The 17196-nt window shown below is 33.2% G+C and overlaps 3 protein-coding genes across 12 annotated transcripts in view; 1 reads left to right on the top strand and 2 right to left on the bottom strand.

Moving 5' to 3' along the window:
• Positions 1-109: 109 nt before the first annotated feature.
• LOC119829692 (cytoplasmic tRNA 2-thiolation protein 2-B) lies at positions 110-4145 on the bottom strand. Its single transcript, XM_038352325.1, has 4 exons — positions 3695-4145; positions 3004-3332; positions 2653-2928; positions 110-1739 (listed from the first exon to the last, which is right to left on the bottom strand). Exons 1-4 carry the CDS (start codon positions 3957-3959, stop codon positions 1542-1544), a joined length of 1068 nt encoding a protein of 355 aa, XP_038208253.1. The 5' UTR covers positions 3960-4145; the 3' UTR covers positions 110-1541.
• A 2627-nt stretch (positions 4146-6772) lies between these two features.
• On the bottom strand, positions 6773-12861 carry LOC119829458 (probable elongation factor 1-delta). 7 transcript variants are annotated; one of them, XM_038351969.1, is made up of 7 exons: positions 12722-12861; positions 8647-8736; positions 8438-8527; positions 8105-8296; positions 7843-7981; positions 7250-7491; positions 6773-6849 (listed from the first exon to the last, which is right to left on the bottom strand). In XM_038351969.1, the coding sequence occupies exons 2-7, from the start codon at positions 8731-8733 to the stop codon at positions 6811-6813; spliced, it is 789 nt and encodes a 262-aa protein (XP_038207897.1). In that variant the 5' UTR covers positions 8734-8736; positions 12722-12861; the 3' UTR covers positions 6773-6810. The 7 variants fall into 7 exon arrangements, with proteins under 7 accessions (XP_038207897.1, XP_038207895.1, XP_038207896.1 ...); XM_038351967.1 differs by lacking the exon at positions 12722-12861 and adding an exon at positions 9065-9222; XM_038351968.1 differs by lacking the exon at positions 12722-12861 and adding an exon at positions 8959-9181.
• The window catches only part of LOC119829455 (protein grainyhead-like), a 121825-nt gene continuing 117456 nt past the window's right edge, over positions 12828-17196 (top strand). For 2 of the 4 annotated variants that reach the window (XM_038351960.1, XM_038351958.1), the window contains exons 1-2: positions 13153-13410; positions 14534-15165. In XM_038351960.1, the coding sequence (XP_038207888.1) occupies positions 13372-13410; positions 14534-15165 (671 nt within the window). In that variant the 5' untranslated portion in view covers positions 13153-13371. Of the gene's footprint in view, positions 12953-13146; positions 13411-14533; positions 15166-17196 lie in introns of those variants that run through there. The other 2 variants (XM_038351959.1, XM_038351962.1) reach the window with 2 other exon arrangements.

Raw genomic sequence — 17196 nt, 5'->3', positions numbered from 1 at the left:
TTTACTCCATTCAACAATCGAATGAATATCAACATTCATGGCCCTAACAGCATTGGACAATTCCGGGAGAGTGGCTTGTGTTGTGGCTTGGCTTGTGTTACTATCTGTATCGAATGGTCGTAAAAAAGCAGCCGCACCATACATCAAGCTAACAATTAATTTTAGTATACTTATATAATATACTAGCACGGAATAAGATTCGGTATAGACACGCAACGCATTTTGCAAGTCACCCAAACACTTTTATAAAATCAACAATTTTGAATTTAATTTGACCATCACAACGTATGGCTGGATCTGGATAAATTTTCGTAGATATGAGTAATAGCAGCTACTGTGGCACATACGAAATGGAGGGTCTGGAAGGTCCTGTATGGAGGTCGAGGGGGGGTTAAGAGAAAACTACCTCTCTAAAAATCAGTAGGTTTATTTTAATTTGTACTATATTTGTATGTATATATTTATATTGTGTAATGTTTTTTTGAAAGGGTTTTGTTTCAAACAATAACAGGTCGAGCTTGTTTTTGAATTAAATACATTTTTGCCATCGTGGAAAATAATTAACATCAGAGAGAAGATGAACATATTGATCCGAACAAACTTACCTTAATAGTACACTGAATTGACAATTATATATTACAATTCAAATAACTTTTAAAGTGTGCTATATTTTAGACATTTCCTTCAGGAGTCAATATATAAAGACCGGAAGCGCTGCTGAACCTCGAAGTCATATTAAGTTGACCATGAGAAAAAGCAGCCGGTTGTCAGATTAACACCAGCGGCTTTAAGCGTCTGCCCCTGTGACTTGTTTATTGTCATGGCAAAGCCTGTAGTCGCTGTACTGTGTGCGCTAAATTGAAAGAGGAAATTGGTGATGAGTGGTATGGAGTCTCACCGGCACCACACCCAGTGAGGATTACAGCTACAGTAATATAACATTGTAAAGCGTCGATAAGTCGGGTTGCGTTAACGGTTAGGCTGCCATGGAAGATAAATGAAAAAGGAAATAAGACAAAATATTTGGGAGTTTTGCGTCAGTGTAGTCCTAATTTCAATTATGATCATCATGCCGTGACCGCGTGGAGGCACAGCTTATATTCTGTGGAATAAGTGATATCTTTGATATCAACACCATATTATGTTCCAAATGTCGATTATTTTAAGTCGACAAAAAATGACTTCAGACGGAACAACTTTTGCTAAGAAATTTTAAAAATTTAAATAAATATAGCAGTGCAAATAAAGAAGCATATTTAAAAAAAAAGCGTGCAGTGTATCATGTCAATATTTATATGTTATTGGCAGATGTGAGTAGAGTGGTTATAGTTTTTTATTTATTAGATCATTCTTAACTCAAATTTATTAAAACTTATTTTCTAGTTTTACATTGGTCTACTATAAAAAGCCTGTCTAAGTTTTTTAAACATTCATTTATTTCATTTCTTTTTTAATATTTTCAATGTAGTTTATGTTATTTTTATTGCATATAAATAGCTGAAGCAGAACATAATTTTTTTATAATTTATTTGTTTATATCTTTATGCCTCCATTTTTATTTCACAATAATTTTTACTACATCCATAACACAAAGAATCATAAATATGAGGAAACACTGAACTAACTGATAAATCATCTTCCAATTGTATACTTTCATTTTTCAAGGCCGACGAAACCTTTTTTGAGTAAGCTATTGCAGAAACAGCTGTTAATTTGGCAGATTGAACATCAATTCTATTCTGAAAAAAATAAAAATGATAGTCAATATAAAGCTGAAAATTTGCATATCTATGTATTTTTTTAGCAAAAACATTCCACATATCAATGAGAGGAAAATTCGTGCGCGTTCTCCCATCTACAATTTTCTAACTTTATTTTTTAATTAATTGTGTATGCAATGTTTAAATTTGTGCGTCCAGTAGTTTTCGAAAAAATCGAGAAATATGGTTGCCATTGGGAGAAGTAGGCCCAGCAGTTTCTTTTTAAAGTATTCGTTTGAAAAAAGAAATATATTAGTTACTTACTAAATAACTAGACACTACTTGGCTTGGCTAGTACAGTACCAATTACAAATAGATGAGTGGGTAGAGCTTATAGTAATTCATATCCGTTTATTTGTCGCTTTAGAGTAGTCTCGTAGTCATTACAGGTTGGGTTTTGTTTATTTACAAACTAAAAAATAGGGGAAACCCTTGCCACGCACAACAGAGGACAAAGGCCTGACCAAAATTTTTGAGAGAAGTAAATTCTCTGCAATTGTGATGTGAATAAATAACCTTCTAGTCTAGCGTTTTATTATCAACACTCTCATGAGGAATCCTGAAGAAACCGGTGTGTCGGAAAATTTTAAGTTCTACATGTGACATCTGCCAATCGGCACTTGGCCCTCATGGTCAATTACGGTCTAAACCCTCACAGCAGGCCTATGTCCCAGCAGTAGGTATATAAATGGGCTGATGATGATAGTTTATTTCAAAATGAGGCATTATTATGCAAGCAAATGTTAGGGATCTCAATTGCCAAAAGTTCTTGTGGATAAGATTATAATTTTACAGTAAAAAAAAAATTCTTCCTAAACTAAACTGAAAGGAAAAAAATTAAATATTTACAAAAATGTATATTGATTTGTATATATTATTTAAGAAAACATACCTGGCAAGCTATACAATATTTTTTAGTTTCATTTCCTTCCTCGGAACCAATTTTTTCAGCAGTTTTGCAAATTGTGGAAATTGTAGCAGGAGTATTTTCTTGTAGATCACATACAAATTTTGAAATGATAGATTGTAAACTATTTAGTTCTTGAACATTGTTACTGTTATAGGGATTCAACTCCTTTATTCTTACATAATGGTCAAGTTCTTCTTTGGTTATTTCTCTCATGGGTCGCAAAACCTTAATATCGTTGTGACGGTCATCACAAAAACCCTAAAATGTTTAGTCAATAGATCTTGTCAAAATCTCAAATTTTAATAAGCTAGATATGTATAATACCATACTCACAACATCATTTTCTATTTGGGAGCCCCTTCCTGTTACTAAATTGGTTAGTAATTTTTCAGATAATTTTGTGTTTGTTTCTGCAGAAAATATTAAATTACATTCAAATTCCTTAGCCACTTTGTAAAAAATTTGTTGTTTCATTTTAGAAATGTAATCAATTCTTGTGGTTTGAGAAAGTTTATTGAATGGATGCTGTATTTCAAAAATATTTCTGTCATTATTTTCTACTGAAGTAAACTGACTAACATTCACAATATGAAAATCTAAATGTTTTATTTTGCAATGGTGGCTTATTGACTTTGTAATTGCTTCACTATGTTCATCAAATCCTGAAATATTGTTAAAAAAAACCTTCATTAACATCAAAATGATTGAAAATTTATGTGTATTAAAGATAAAGGATGAGGAATTTAATCAAAAATTAAATGTTGCTTATTTGTCATTTGTTACTTTAAAACTCACTAAGTTTTTTAGAAATATTTAAAACGCTACAAATATTTTAATTGGGAAGGTTCATTGATAGCTCAAGGATAAATGTTATGTTCAATAGGGTCGTGTTTATGGAGACACGAAATATTTTTCACTTGTTATTTGCACATTTAGCATAAAATATTATATTCCTGTTGTCTTCAACTATAAAACATGACTATAAAAAATTTATGATAATGTAATGGAAAGATTAAATGCTCACCTGTTACATGCAAAAATATTGGTGTTATCTGAAGTTTCTTATGACTATTTAATGAGATTCCATTCATAACCAAATCCATCAAAACTGTAGATGATATTCCTCCAGACAAACAAATTAAAACCTTATCGGTTAATTTTAATTTTGTATTTTTCCCAATACATGATCGAAACTTATGTATAATGGTAGCTATGAAACAATTTTCGCAATAGAAATAAACTTTTCTTATAGCTAATGATCCTTCAGAATTACATTTTCTGCATAACATTTTGTTGCTTTCAATGTTAGTAGTTGTTTTTCTTTTATATAGGTATATAACAATAGACAAAAGTTAAAATTTTTAAAATGTAATTAATTATTTCTAAGTACAACCACGTTGTGACGTTTGCTTCTAAGATCTAACTACACAGAGTACTTTGTATTTTTACTTCCACAGATGAAGAATGACGTATATATATAAAAGTACTCTGGTTCATAGTTTAATACCACAGATAATATAGTACTCAGGCACCATCTCTATTTCTTAACTAGAACCACGGACACACACACATGTATACACATAATAATAATAATGTTTATACGCATTACATAAGATATTTGATACATTTTTTACAGGTTTTGTTCTAACCCTCTTCTAAATATATCCTTAACTAGAAACATCTATTCAGTTTTGGTTAAGTTTACTATAGACGTCTCTGTATTACTAAATTTAAAAACACTACATTTTTATATATAATCTTAGTTTAGTATACAATCAATAAAAAAATCATAAACTCATATTTCTCTCTTATATAAAAAAAATGACTTGGCTGTTTCGTGAGATAGTAAAGAAACTAAATATATGCATCACTTCCACGATGATATGGATATATATGAATTTGTGAAATTAGGTAATGGAGTTAGGCTGTGTAGATTTGAAGCTTGGCTTTATATGACATGTGATATCATTTTCACAAGGCTAACTTTATGTGGTTGTCTTGGCAACATTTTACATAAAATGGTTTTGGTGGGATTTGTATTTTGTTCTAAGTTCTAACTTCAAATTTTTAAGGTGGATCAAACCGCACATGGTTTGCAAATTAAGACCAGTTGAGTAGTTTAGGAGACCATCTCGGACAAACAACGTGACACGTAATTTATACAATACTAGCTGCGCCACGCGTACCCGCGGTAGTCCGTAATCCGTATCCCGTAGGGATATCGGAATAAAAAGTTGCCTATATGTTGTTCCAGTTGTCCAGCTGTCTGCGTACCAAATTTCATAGAAATCGGTCAGTAGTTTTTGCGTGAAAGGGCAACAAACACACACACACTTCCTTACAAACTTTCGCATTTATAATATTAGTAGGATAATCAAATGATAATTTAGCAGAGTCGAATGACTTTGGAAGCCCGGTTCAATTCGCAATATTTTTCCTATCCAATCTAGATTGACACATCTATCTTGTCAATTCTATGACACCCACGCGTGTAGTAGATTTTCTTATACGCGTAAGGTTTTTATTACGTGTTTTATAGAAAAAAATGAGCTCTGAAAACTCATTTGAAATAATAAAAAAAATTCTATGTCCCCACTAAAACAGACAATTTAAATGCTTGTCATTATGGCGCGCTTGCCATAGGCAAGTCAAGAAAGACGTTGTAAACGTTTAAAACTTCTACTTTATTTATACGTGTATCCATTTTTGTTGGATAAATCGTCATGAACTTTCTCTGTAGAAGAACCTCTATGCAAGTATTGTATGACTTTCACATTGAGTAGTATATAACTACTCACTACATATTATAAAACAAAGTCGCTTTCTCTGTCCCCATGTTCCTATGTATGCTTACATCTTTAAAACAACGCAATGGATTTTGATGGGTTTTTTTAATAGATAGAGTGGTTCAAGAGGCTGTATAATATCTATCTATATCATGTATAACATCTATTCATCATCATCCCATATATGTTCCCATTGCTGGGACACAGGCCTCCTATGAGGGTTCACGCTATAATCCACCACGCTGGACAAGCTCGGGTTGGCAAATGTCACGTGTCGTAGAACTTTGATTCTTGGACATACCGGTTTCCTCACGATGTTTTCCTTCACCGTTTTTAGCAGTGATGATGTTATCCACATCTGCAGATAAATTGAAAAATCAATTTATTTCTTGCATGCTCACCCGGTCTGAAACCCCGACTAATCGATTTTAAAGTCAGAGGTTCTCACCACTGAGCCACAACTGCTTTTTAACATCTATTAATCTACTCCAAATTTAATTCGTTAATTTTTTTTTAATTATTACTTCAATACCAGATTTTTTTGCAATTTTTGTAAATTAAATTCACCTTGAAATAAAAATTAAATCAAAATATTTTACGGGAGCTAGAGTAATGATGTTTATAAAATATATATATATATATATATATATATATATATATATATATATATATATATATATATGTGACTCTTATTCGAATTATATGCATCCCTATTGTGGTCTGACAACATCCATCGGCTGTCTCCAAATCACAGAATAGTTATGCCTGTGAATAGTGGATTTACTCATTGTATGTTAAAAATGGATTAATTCATCAATCTTTAGAAGATTCTTTTTCTAATAGACTTTTTTCTAATAATGAAATAATAAAATTAATTTAAGCGTCAATGATACCACGATTGATTAGTATCTGTTGTAGGATTGTGATAAGTTCAATTGTATGCTGAACGAATAATAGCTAACGCACCAATAACATTATCCGAAAATGCAATATTGATATTTGAAGTATGTATGGTATGTTGTCGACCGCCTCCTTGGTACAGTGGTTAACGCGTGAGCGTAGAACCGAGGGGTCCTGGGTTCAATTCCCGGTGGGGACACACAAAAAAAAATGTCTCGGTCTGGCAGGACACAGAAGGCTGATCACCTACTTGTCCGTAAAGAAAATCGATCAGTGAAACAGATGTACAGCATCTGCCCCATACCCCACTAGGGGACACGGGACTTCACTTATGGTATGTTGTCAGTAGCGCTTTTTGCCTTACATATCCCAAAATTTTCGTCCGTCAGTTTAAGTTTGTAAGAAAAATCAATAATACAAAAAGGATGTTTTTTATTAAATTTTTAACAATTATTTAAACTTTGTTAAAAGCAGCAATATCAACACTTTGTACCTGAAAAGATAAAAACGAAAATTAAAAAATTATGAAAACATTTATTTATTTTGGCTTCATACTATGTCTTGTTAACATATAAAAAAAAAATAGAATAAGCAATATCATGAAACTAACATGGAATCAACCGTTACCTATACCTAGACCAAACTAGGTGCTTAGTGCCAGCTATATAATGTGAGTATCTGAGAGCAAGTGACCGAGTGTGTGTGTCTTAGTGCAAGTATTACCAGTGCGAATGCTAATATAACATCAAACCACAAGTAATAGGAGTGGATTATCAATGAAAAATGTTGCAAATTACATGGCCATAGCCATAAAACCATATTTTAATAACTGCCATTTAAAAACCCCTGATACATCTTGTTGTATAATACCAGAATAAAAATAAACTACTTACAAAGTCTTCAATTTTTTCAATTTCTTCTGTAAGCCAGTCAACAGACACTTTATCGTCTTCAACAACACATGAAATTTGGAGTTTGTGAATGCCAAATGCTAAGGGCACAAGCTTAGCAGCTCCCCAAAGAAGCCCATCTGTGTCAATCTTCCTTACAGCATCTTCCATAGCCTTCATATCAGTTTCATCATCCCAAGGTTTGACATCCAAAATTATATTAGACTTTGCAATGAGAACAGGTTCTGAAATAATAAATTGATCCCATAAAAACAATACTTGTAAAAAAACAAATCTCATAACACAGCTCTTCTACTATAAAAAGTTGTAAGATCCATACAATACTAGGTTGGTTAAAAATTTTTGCAGTCTCTACTTAAGGGACCTTTTATCTTAAAATGTTATGTATATAAGCTAACCAACAATACATAATTAACTAACAATATAAATAAACATCTTAGTGACATGAATGCTCAATGTACTTGTAATTTGAATTTGAACTGAGAATTTTTTTTATCAATATTTCTTATTTTATTTATTAGATTAGGCTGATTTATCAAAGACCATTAATTCATCTTTTGTTTTTTTTCTCTTACTTTTAGATTTTTTTGCATTATAAGCTGCAAGTCTTTCTTCTCTGAGTTTTGCAGCCTCAGCACTTTCTTCTTCATCATCTGATCCAAATAAGTCAACCCCATCATCAGACTCTTGATCTTCCTTAGCTTGTGCTTGTGCCTTAAAATTTTATTGATTATATTTTAATGAAATATAAGTAGACATGTATGTTATTACATGTGCATAACAATGTATTTAAAAAATATAAAGAGTATAGTAAATTTTACTTAAAGTCATACTTACTTTTGGTGCCACTGCTTTTGATTGTGCTTCACCTGTTGATTCGATACTTTCCACTCGGGCCTGAAGACTGATAACTAATTTGCGTAAATCATCTAATGCCTTCTTTAAATTTGAATTTTCAAGTTCAAGTCTATTTAACTTTGTTTGTATTTCTGTATTAGGCACACCAGCTAATGACGCTACATTGTCCATCTGCAATTTTATAGTCATATCAATGCTCATAAAAGGTCGAAACTCCAAATTATCGAATTAACTTCAACTTTCCAAAAAAAAAAAACTACTACTACTTCTACTTTTACATGCAACACTTTAATGTGCTCATAATTTACTTACACATTCAAGTGAATTTTTAATGTGTTGTCTTGCTTTTGCTACTTCACTAGCTAGTGATGACCCAGCCACCGCTAGTGGATTACTTTGGCTCTAAAGATAAAAAAGAGCTTTAATATTTAATCACGACTTACGGTATTTTTGACGAAATAAGAAATAGAGTGTTTTAGCTGTTTTTATTATTTATTAGGTTAACAACATCAACTACCTACCTTGTTCAGAGACTCATAATAATTTTTTTCAGCATCGTTATACAAATTCTTGTCAAGCCAGACTTTTTCAAACATTAAAGCAGACATTTTCTGAAAAAAGTGTAAGTTATATTTAGTCAAGCTTCATCTAGAATTAAACTACTTTTTATCATCATATTAGTACATATTTATATACCTTGTTACAATGGTTTGGAGTAGAAAACGAATATTATTTTAGGGAAAAGTCTGCCATTCAAGTTCAATAATAATTAGGAGTTAGTTATTGAAACTTTGGGCAAGTAATTATTAGTAAGGTTATAATTTAAGACTTACGTTATACTAAAAAATAATCAAAAATATCTCAAGACTTCTTTGTTACGATTCTCTTTAAATATTTTTTCCACGTGTAGTGTAAATCGTTATAAAATACGATATTTACCCTGTAAAAAGTTATTCTTGGTCGTATTTTAAACTTCACCTGATTTTTATCAACGAGAAAAAGAATGATCAACGAGGGAGAAAGATTATATTGCCAACATTACAATTTTTTGAATCTGACAGCATACACGTCGAAAGGCGCCAATTTTCAACCAATGTCTTGCCATAATAAAATAAACCTCGCACACAAATATAGTATATATTATCTCTAAAGAAATTTCACATGTTTACTATTAACAGTTTACACATTTTTTTACATTAAGAGCAAAGCAATTTAAATGTTTATTTGAAGCGCCGTATGTTAAATTATACGATAAGATCCCTTCCGATTTTTATTGTTAATAGTTATTATATCTGAAATCATAAAATTTGTAACAGTCCTTGATGTTTCATATAACACTAATCAAATATATATAATTCTCGTGTTGCAATGTTAGTTACTATACTACTCCGAAGCGGCTGGACCGATTCTCATAAAATTGTGTGCATGTGCATTGGGTAGGTCTGAGAATCGGCCAACATCTATTTTTCATACCCGGACATTATAAGAGTAAGGCAGAACAGCGTTTGCCGGGTCAGCTCATCTCACTTATAAATGTGTTTACGTGAACGAATGTTGTATAGGCATATATTGTTTTAATGTCAAAAGTTATAGTCGGCGAAAAGTGATTTTAACCGATGACTTTAGTCAAAAGTAGTTGTGATCGGTTGAGTTTTAAATGAAACATATACACGAGGACGCTTTTATAGGCGATTGTTAGTCTAGTTGTTTGTAGTACGTCAATGACAGCTTGATTCTAATAGTAGGTACCTACTGGACTAACGATTAACGAAATGGGAAATTTAAAGGAACTTAAAATTATAAGTTTACCTAAAAGTTAATCCGATGGTCGAAATGTTAACTTCACTAATTAAAACTACTAACAGAGTAACGAGATAATACCCGCCTATACAAATAACACTGGTCATAAAATATATAATAGAATTTGTAGTTTGTATAGTTTGTTTAGCGGAGAATGGAAAGGCAAGTGTCTTAGCCGCATCTATATTGAAATGAACTGGTAAAGGTGAGGAAGAGTACACCCCGCATCGCACTCAACATACGAAAATCAGTTACGTGCTACTATTTCATGCGTGGGTGCGTAGCACTTCCCCGGTACCAGCTAGCCCAATTTGAACCCATTATGAAATATTATAAAGAGGTAATGTTTGTGAAGTTGTACTGTATTATGGACCGATTAAAAAAGCTTTTTCTCCAGCAGAAAGCTGCATTATTGCTGACTGTTTACTGACTATATTTTATTTTGATTTTATCCCAAGCCATGCCGGGTGGGGCCGGCATGAGCGGTTAGTTTTTTTTACATATGAAACTCGAATGACAATTTTATCTACCTACCTTCATTTACTAGCTTTTTCTTCCTCTATCTCTTACTAACATGGGACATGTTAGTAAGAGATAAAGATAAATTAAAAGTCTCCTGTGGTACGAGTCGGTAAAGATGTATGCAGCAATTAATGTTATTGAAAATCAAGTTATCAAAGCATTTTTTGTTCATGAAACGTAAACATAAAGCAGTATTTACTTAAAAGAGAAAAGTTCCACCTGCTGGAAAATGTTACAAATTTCGTCTTAAAAAGATCATCAAAAGATCATTCTGACTGTTGGGTCGTAAATCCATATCGGTCAATTTATTTATACTAAATAGTTCACAACTAAAATTATGTGTGAGGCAGATTTAAAAACTTTCTTATTCGAAATGGAAACCATCAAATGGACACCAGCAAGTATTTTAAAAAAGAGGAATGGATTACTTAGATTATTCAGTTTGAAAAATCAGGTTACCATCTCGTCTACACAAACGCTTATGATATTATATTCAAATGCAATCGGCATAGGAATTTAAAAGAGGTACCGTAATGTCAATTTTCATATTTTAATTTTTGGCGTGCAAAAATTATTATCATTATTTGTTTAGGGAAAAGATGCAAAACAATTAGATGACCCAGATGATTGATGATTGAGAATGATGATGAAATCAATGTAAAACATGATTTTTGAATATAAAACATGATTTTTACAGCCTACATAATAAGAGTTATGATAAATGAAATAAAAAATAAAATATCTGTCCAACAAGCAGAATCAACATCCTCATTTCATTATAAAATTGCTAAATATATTATCTCTATAAACATATTATCTCTAGAAATAAAAACGGGTAAGTACTGTAGAAACAGAACCAATAGGGATTTCATCCACAGGAATTACAACAAAACCATAATTCAATTACAAATGCAACTTCCTAATTTTTTCTCTTCATTTTATTTTATTTGTATTTTTACATAAAAAGATTCCTAATTTTCTATATCCCTTATTATTTTGTAACAAAACAATACGCCAATTAATAGAAATACCTATAACCAGACGACCAGACATTATTATACATGAAGAACAACAATTGCAAAAAATGTACTAAATATTGAAAAGATTGTTTGTGGTGAATGTGTGAAAAGTGTGTGTAGCGTGTAATATGTAGTGTGGTGAGAACGTAAAAAGATGCGAATATGAAATTGTTTTATTCTCTAATAATGTCAGTGATTGCTTATTTAAAACTGTTACGGAAGAGAAGAAATATGTCACTGAGATTTAATAAGAGTATAGGCGTCTTTGATTGACCAAAAGCTCGCAAAATGTTTCAGTCCTCGAACACTAGAGCACATTTTATATTCAGTAACAAAAAGGATAATAAGGCTTCGTCGATAAATGGACAATCCAACACAAAAATATTTTTTTAATTGAAAATTTTTTATATAAGTGCGTTCAACCAATTACCAACCAAACAAACAAACTCTTCTAGTTTATTATATGTATTTGTTTACATATTATAGCAAAAATAATAAATTGAGCGATTATCCCCATTATGAAAAAGGCACGTTTTATATTGATATATGAATGTACAAAATTCGTCCAATTCAGTTCACGATTATTAATAACTTTAGTATATAATTTTTTTCATTTTCCATGTAAAACAAACAAAAAATGAAACAAAACGTCTTTTTCTACAAAGTTATACAAAATTTAGAATTAAGATATACATAAGTTTTTGGGACATAAGCTCGAAAATTGGCTCTCTTTTGCAAATTGTGTCCCAAATTGGCACTCCCTATAGACAATTATCTAATAGTAAGTGTCTAATCTATCATAAATTGATTAAATTGTTTTATGGTAATACAAATAACCCCAATACAATTCTAATACATCAGTGTTAGATTTCAGGTAGGATATTGGTGGTTATATTTATCTACTAAATTAAACTAAAAGAAGTTTTATAAGATGTGCCAAGTTAAGAAATTTTTAGCTTTTGAATGCGAATATTGTAATAACCTGTGGAAGCGGAGGCATTCATCGCCTCGGGCTATCTTTGGACAACTGGTGGTATAAAAGTTTTTCGTTATTGAAAGAAACATATTTGTTCTTAAGGCATTGAAAAAATTAGTTTAGGTATATTAAAAATATTAAAATGATGGCATATAAACTTGTAAGCATATTTACGATATTTTTTATGTTTTTCCTCTTTAAACCATTTGAAAAATGTGTGTTTGTGCAGAATTTCGCATATTAGGTGTGGTAAAACTCTAATTAGAATTACAATTCTACCCTGGGCGAATAGGGTAGGGGGTCCTAGTAGCGGAAGATAAATTCGTCGTTTTGGTGCGTGCGAGAGCGCGGGCAGTGCGGGGGAGCGAGGAGGGCGGCGGCGCCGGCGCGCGGAGGCTGTTGCGCTCAGAGCACCTGCGCCCGCGCTCCGAAGCGCCGCTCGCTGTGTGCTCGAGTACCCGCGCCCGCGCACCGGCCCGCGCCGCCCGCAGCGTCGTGACGCCGCCCACGGTATGTGATACTCCGGTGGCGCGTCGGGGTCGGTCGACTGCGCGTTCCTCACTGCACCGCGCTGCTTGTTGCCTGTTGGCGCACTCGGCTGAGCCGCCCGGCCGGTTTTGTAATTTTGCCGGGCGGGCTGTGACGTCACGAGACTAGTTTGACACGCGTGCGTGACGGTTTGCGCCAGGATTTTCGCTACCGCCCCCGACATTAGTGCCAGTGCAATGTCGTGCTCGTTTATATTTTCTACTAGTGCTCATGTCGTGATGATTGTTATCCTTTACGGAAAACTTGACCTCCAATTCGTCTCTTTGTTTGTGACAGCCTCTCTGTGTCTATAGCGAAAACATATACAATCTCACGTATAGCACTGTTGATGCTTACTTTGTTTTTGGAATATGCATCCGATATCTAATGAAAAACCTTAAATGATTCAAGGGATAAGAGGCAGTGAGTTAAATCTTTGTGTGAGTTACATACGTGCGATTATTTCTTATTGTGTGTAGCTATATGCATTCAACGATCTTTGCACGTCTTTGTGTGCGCGCGTACACTTCGACGTTCCAGCTTCGCGGCGAAGCCTTTTTGTACTTTTATTTTCCAACTCCTGCCGAGAGACAACGTTTATATGAGGCCAAAGAATGTTTCAAGGCAATTAAATATTGATACACAATCAACGGTAGCAAATAGTATATCTATAATATTAAACTACAATTTTATTAAGGATTTTATTAAGATCTATATACTCCAATTCTAAATAACATTTAATTATATGGTTATCAATGGTTTTCACATATAACGTAATATTGTTTTCTTGTTTTACGTGCTTAAACTTATATAAAATATGTATGACAATAAAATTTCATGTGAAGAGATATCGAATTTCAACATTGGTCAGATATAATCTTGACCATTTATTTTGTTTTAAATATATGTCTGTCCTTGTTTATCTTGCGCTCAGTATCTACGCTATTAAGGCGTATGTTTTTGTCTCTCTTACACCCTCCATGGCCCTCACAGCCTCTGTAATATACAACGAGAAAGCTCCCATAGCGTGTGTAAGAAAGGTTTGAATTTTTTGAACGCTTAAGAGAAACAACAAGGATTCTCGTTTTAAATATATTCAAATGTTTAATAATTTTTTATATGGGATATAGGCCTAAATCTCTTAAAACTGTATTCTTTTATCAAAAAGGTTAATTAGAATCTGTTGTTACTAAATCTCTCTCATGTTATTGTTCTCCTATAACAAGTTCGACAACCACGTGGATATGTTATAGTCTTTCCAGTTTGTACCGTTTGGTGGTGCTTTTCTGAGCGCCAGGGCAACGTAGTTCCTGAACGAGTTCGGGCCGGTCAGGTGCCACTTAATACTTGTTCTGTTCTAACTGGACTCGAATCAGCTGATCCTCTTGCTTTGTTTTGAATTGTTTGTTTTCATTTACTTTCATTTATATAGTTTTTGAAAATTAGACTTCGAATTGTTGGTTATTTGATAAAAATTTGAAGCAAACGAGCACGACATTCATGTATAATATAAAATGAATAACTGTTGTAGGCAGAATTTTACTTATGGAGTCTTAATTTCAGAAATCAAAGTTTGGGAAATTCAGTGTTGAGCGGGGCGCTCTTGAGTGGCGCCTCCGCCTGCACAAAAACGTCACTGCAACGTGTGAGCAGCGCGGCGACATGTCCGCGTCGCCCCAGCCAGCGGCCTGCGACGAGCGAGCCCGCACCCCCAGGGCTGCCGCCTCTCCACCTTCCGCGCCGCGATCGCCGGCCCCAGCCCATGCCGTCCTCGCCACCATGACTCCAGTCCAACCCGCTCACGAATACTACCCACACAAAGTAGAAATGGACTCCGATGACGGATATCCCCCAGAGGCGCACTCGTATCGCCACTCGCCACACGAACTGGCTGCATATGCCCCGGATAGTAAAGTTCCTGTTCAGCCTGATGTTTACGATCAGGGAATGGAATCAATCGATGAAAAGACCCCCATAGATCTCATATATGAAGACGATAAAGAGACTGTTATTTATACTACGACACCGGATCAGAAACGGGTAGAAATGATAAGTGGCCAGCTAGAAGATGGGCAACTAGTGAGCGGTAGTGGACAACTAGTCGATGGAGGCGTCTCAGTAGTAGTTGGAGCACCAGGTCAAGGCACTGTTTTAGTACTTGCTGATGAATTAGGACAAGTCATCACTATACCCAGGTAACGATAACATGCTTTTTTTTTAATTTTTACTTTTATTATTTTTGAAAGCTTTCATCATAATAAAACTCAAAAGAGATAGAATACCTCTTTATTCCTATATAATCTTTCCAAACTTATAAGTACAAGAAGTGAGTAAGTTACAGCGTTTGGACGTATAAGGTTATTCATTGACTCCTTGCAGATCTTTTAATATTAGGTTTAAAACCTCGAGATATGGTCTGAGAGATTGTTTATCTTTTCTATCAATCTTTTTAATGAAAATCTAATCAGGAAATATTTTATGATTACAGCGCATCCATTATGTTTTTGACGATGTAAAAACGTATATATTGAAAATAAAAATTTGATCTTTACCTTTTTAATTAGTAAACGTAATATTTAAAACATTTTTCAACTAACATCAGTTAAAAGTAATCTGATTTATAGTTAACTGTTTGATTTAAAAGTAATCTGATTTATAGTTAACTGTTTGATCATACCTTATTTTAGGTATACTATGTTATATATTTATTGTAAGCTATATTAAATGCTTATTATAGGCTTTAATAGATAACGGAATGTGTAGCTTAGGATTGGTATCCTAATTTTTATTCTAGAGGCCACTGCAGAGGTAATAGAAATATATTTAGCCTTAGCATTTAAATGAAATAACTAGTAAATAGTATTGCTTATCACCAGATTGTATGAGTTAATGTATCAAATATAAAAATATACGATTTTACATAAAATCTATCTCAATAATTATATATACTTTGCATCATCCTATTTTTATCTAAATTGATCGAATGATTGATAAAATCTATATATAAATTGGTATGTTCAAATTTCAAAGGTGGAAGCTATTTCCACTTTTTAATTCTATTTTAGAGATAGGATTCATTTTTATTTTTATTTTAAATGAAACCTGAAAGTTATTCGTGGGTAGAAATTTCTATGGGAAAGCTGGAAGAGCTAGAATAATCCGTTTGGATTAACATATAGCACACCTATATTATATAACACCTCTTTGAAGTGTGCGGGTGCTTGAGTAGCAACTAGTAACCTCCTTCGTTTTCCTAGTTATTTATAAATTCATTAATGCCCCTAGTCAAGCATAGTGTCAAACACGACTACTATAGCCCGATTCAATAAATTACCACAAAATCTTAGCATTGCAGTAAGAATTGCCTTAGGTATCATTGAGTTGACAATATTTTTTTCAAATTAGAATTCCTATAGCAATATATTTCAGCAATATATGTTTTTTCAAAAATGTGCAATTATAATACATAGAATTAAAATAAAACTTCGTTTTTTTTTTAATTCTGTTTTTCAATTCATAGTAATTAATTGACTTTGAAATACTGAATTAACGTGTGGTCAATTTAACGTTTTATACGTTTACACCTCATTCTAGAGAGACGATTGTTTGAAGAAGTGAGTATACTGCAGTGCCTACTTAAATAAACAAAGCTATACATTAGGGCTGCCAGTTGTTATAAAAACATAATGAAGTCTGGATGTGATTTTGTATTATTCGAATGAAATTAATTTTCTTTCTGGGCAATACACATAAAGTTAATTACTTTTGTTAATCTAAGTCTCTTAAGGAATGTTGAATAAAAACGATTTTCTCTTTTAAACAGGTAAACAAAGATAACACAAAATTTTAAACTGTAAAACCCTTAAATTATTCTCATAATTGTTTAAGACATAAACTGAGCATTTTAATGAAATCGTCTGTAATTACGCATCAAGTTACTGCGGAGTATTTTATTCAAGATACAGCTCAATGATCGTGTATAGGTAGTTGTACAGCCGAAGCAGTAATTTAGCGTTCATGGTATGTAGCCCTGTGTTAAGGTCCAGTGTAACGGTTGTGCTAGCACTAGGAGCGGCGCGTGTGGGTGGAGCGACGTGCTCACCTTGAACTTGCCGAGTCCGAGCCAACTCTCGCACCATCCGATCACATTTCGATGCTGTGTAGCTATTCAACTAGCCAGCATCAATACGATTATTAACATTTCGTTAGCGTCTAATATTCACGGC

This window comes from Zerene cesonia, chromosome 10, assembly GCF_012273895.1.
Source record: "Zerene cesonia ecotype Mississippi chromosome 10, Zerene_cesonia_1.1, whole genome shotgun sequence".
Classification (NCBI taxonomy): domain Eukaryota; kingdom Metazoa; phylum Arthropoda; class Insecta; order Lepidoptera; family Pieridae; genus Zerene; species Zerene cesonia.
Note: the sequence above shows the minus strand (reverse complement) of the source record. Positions and strands in the feature narration are given on the sequence as shown.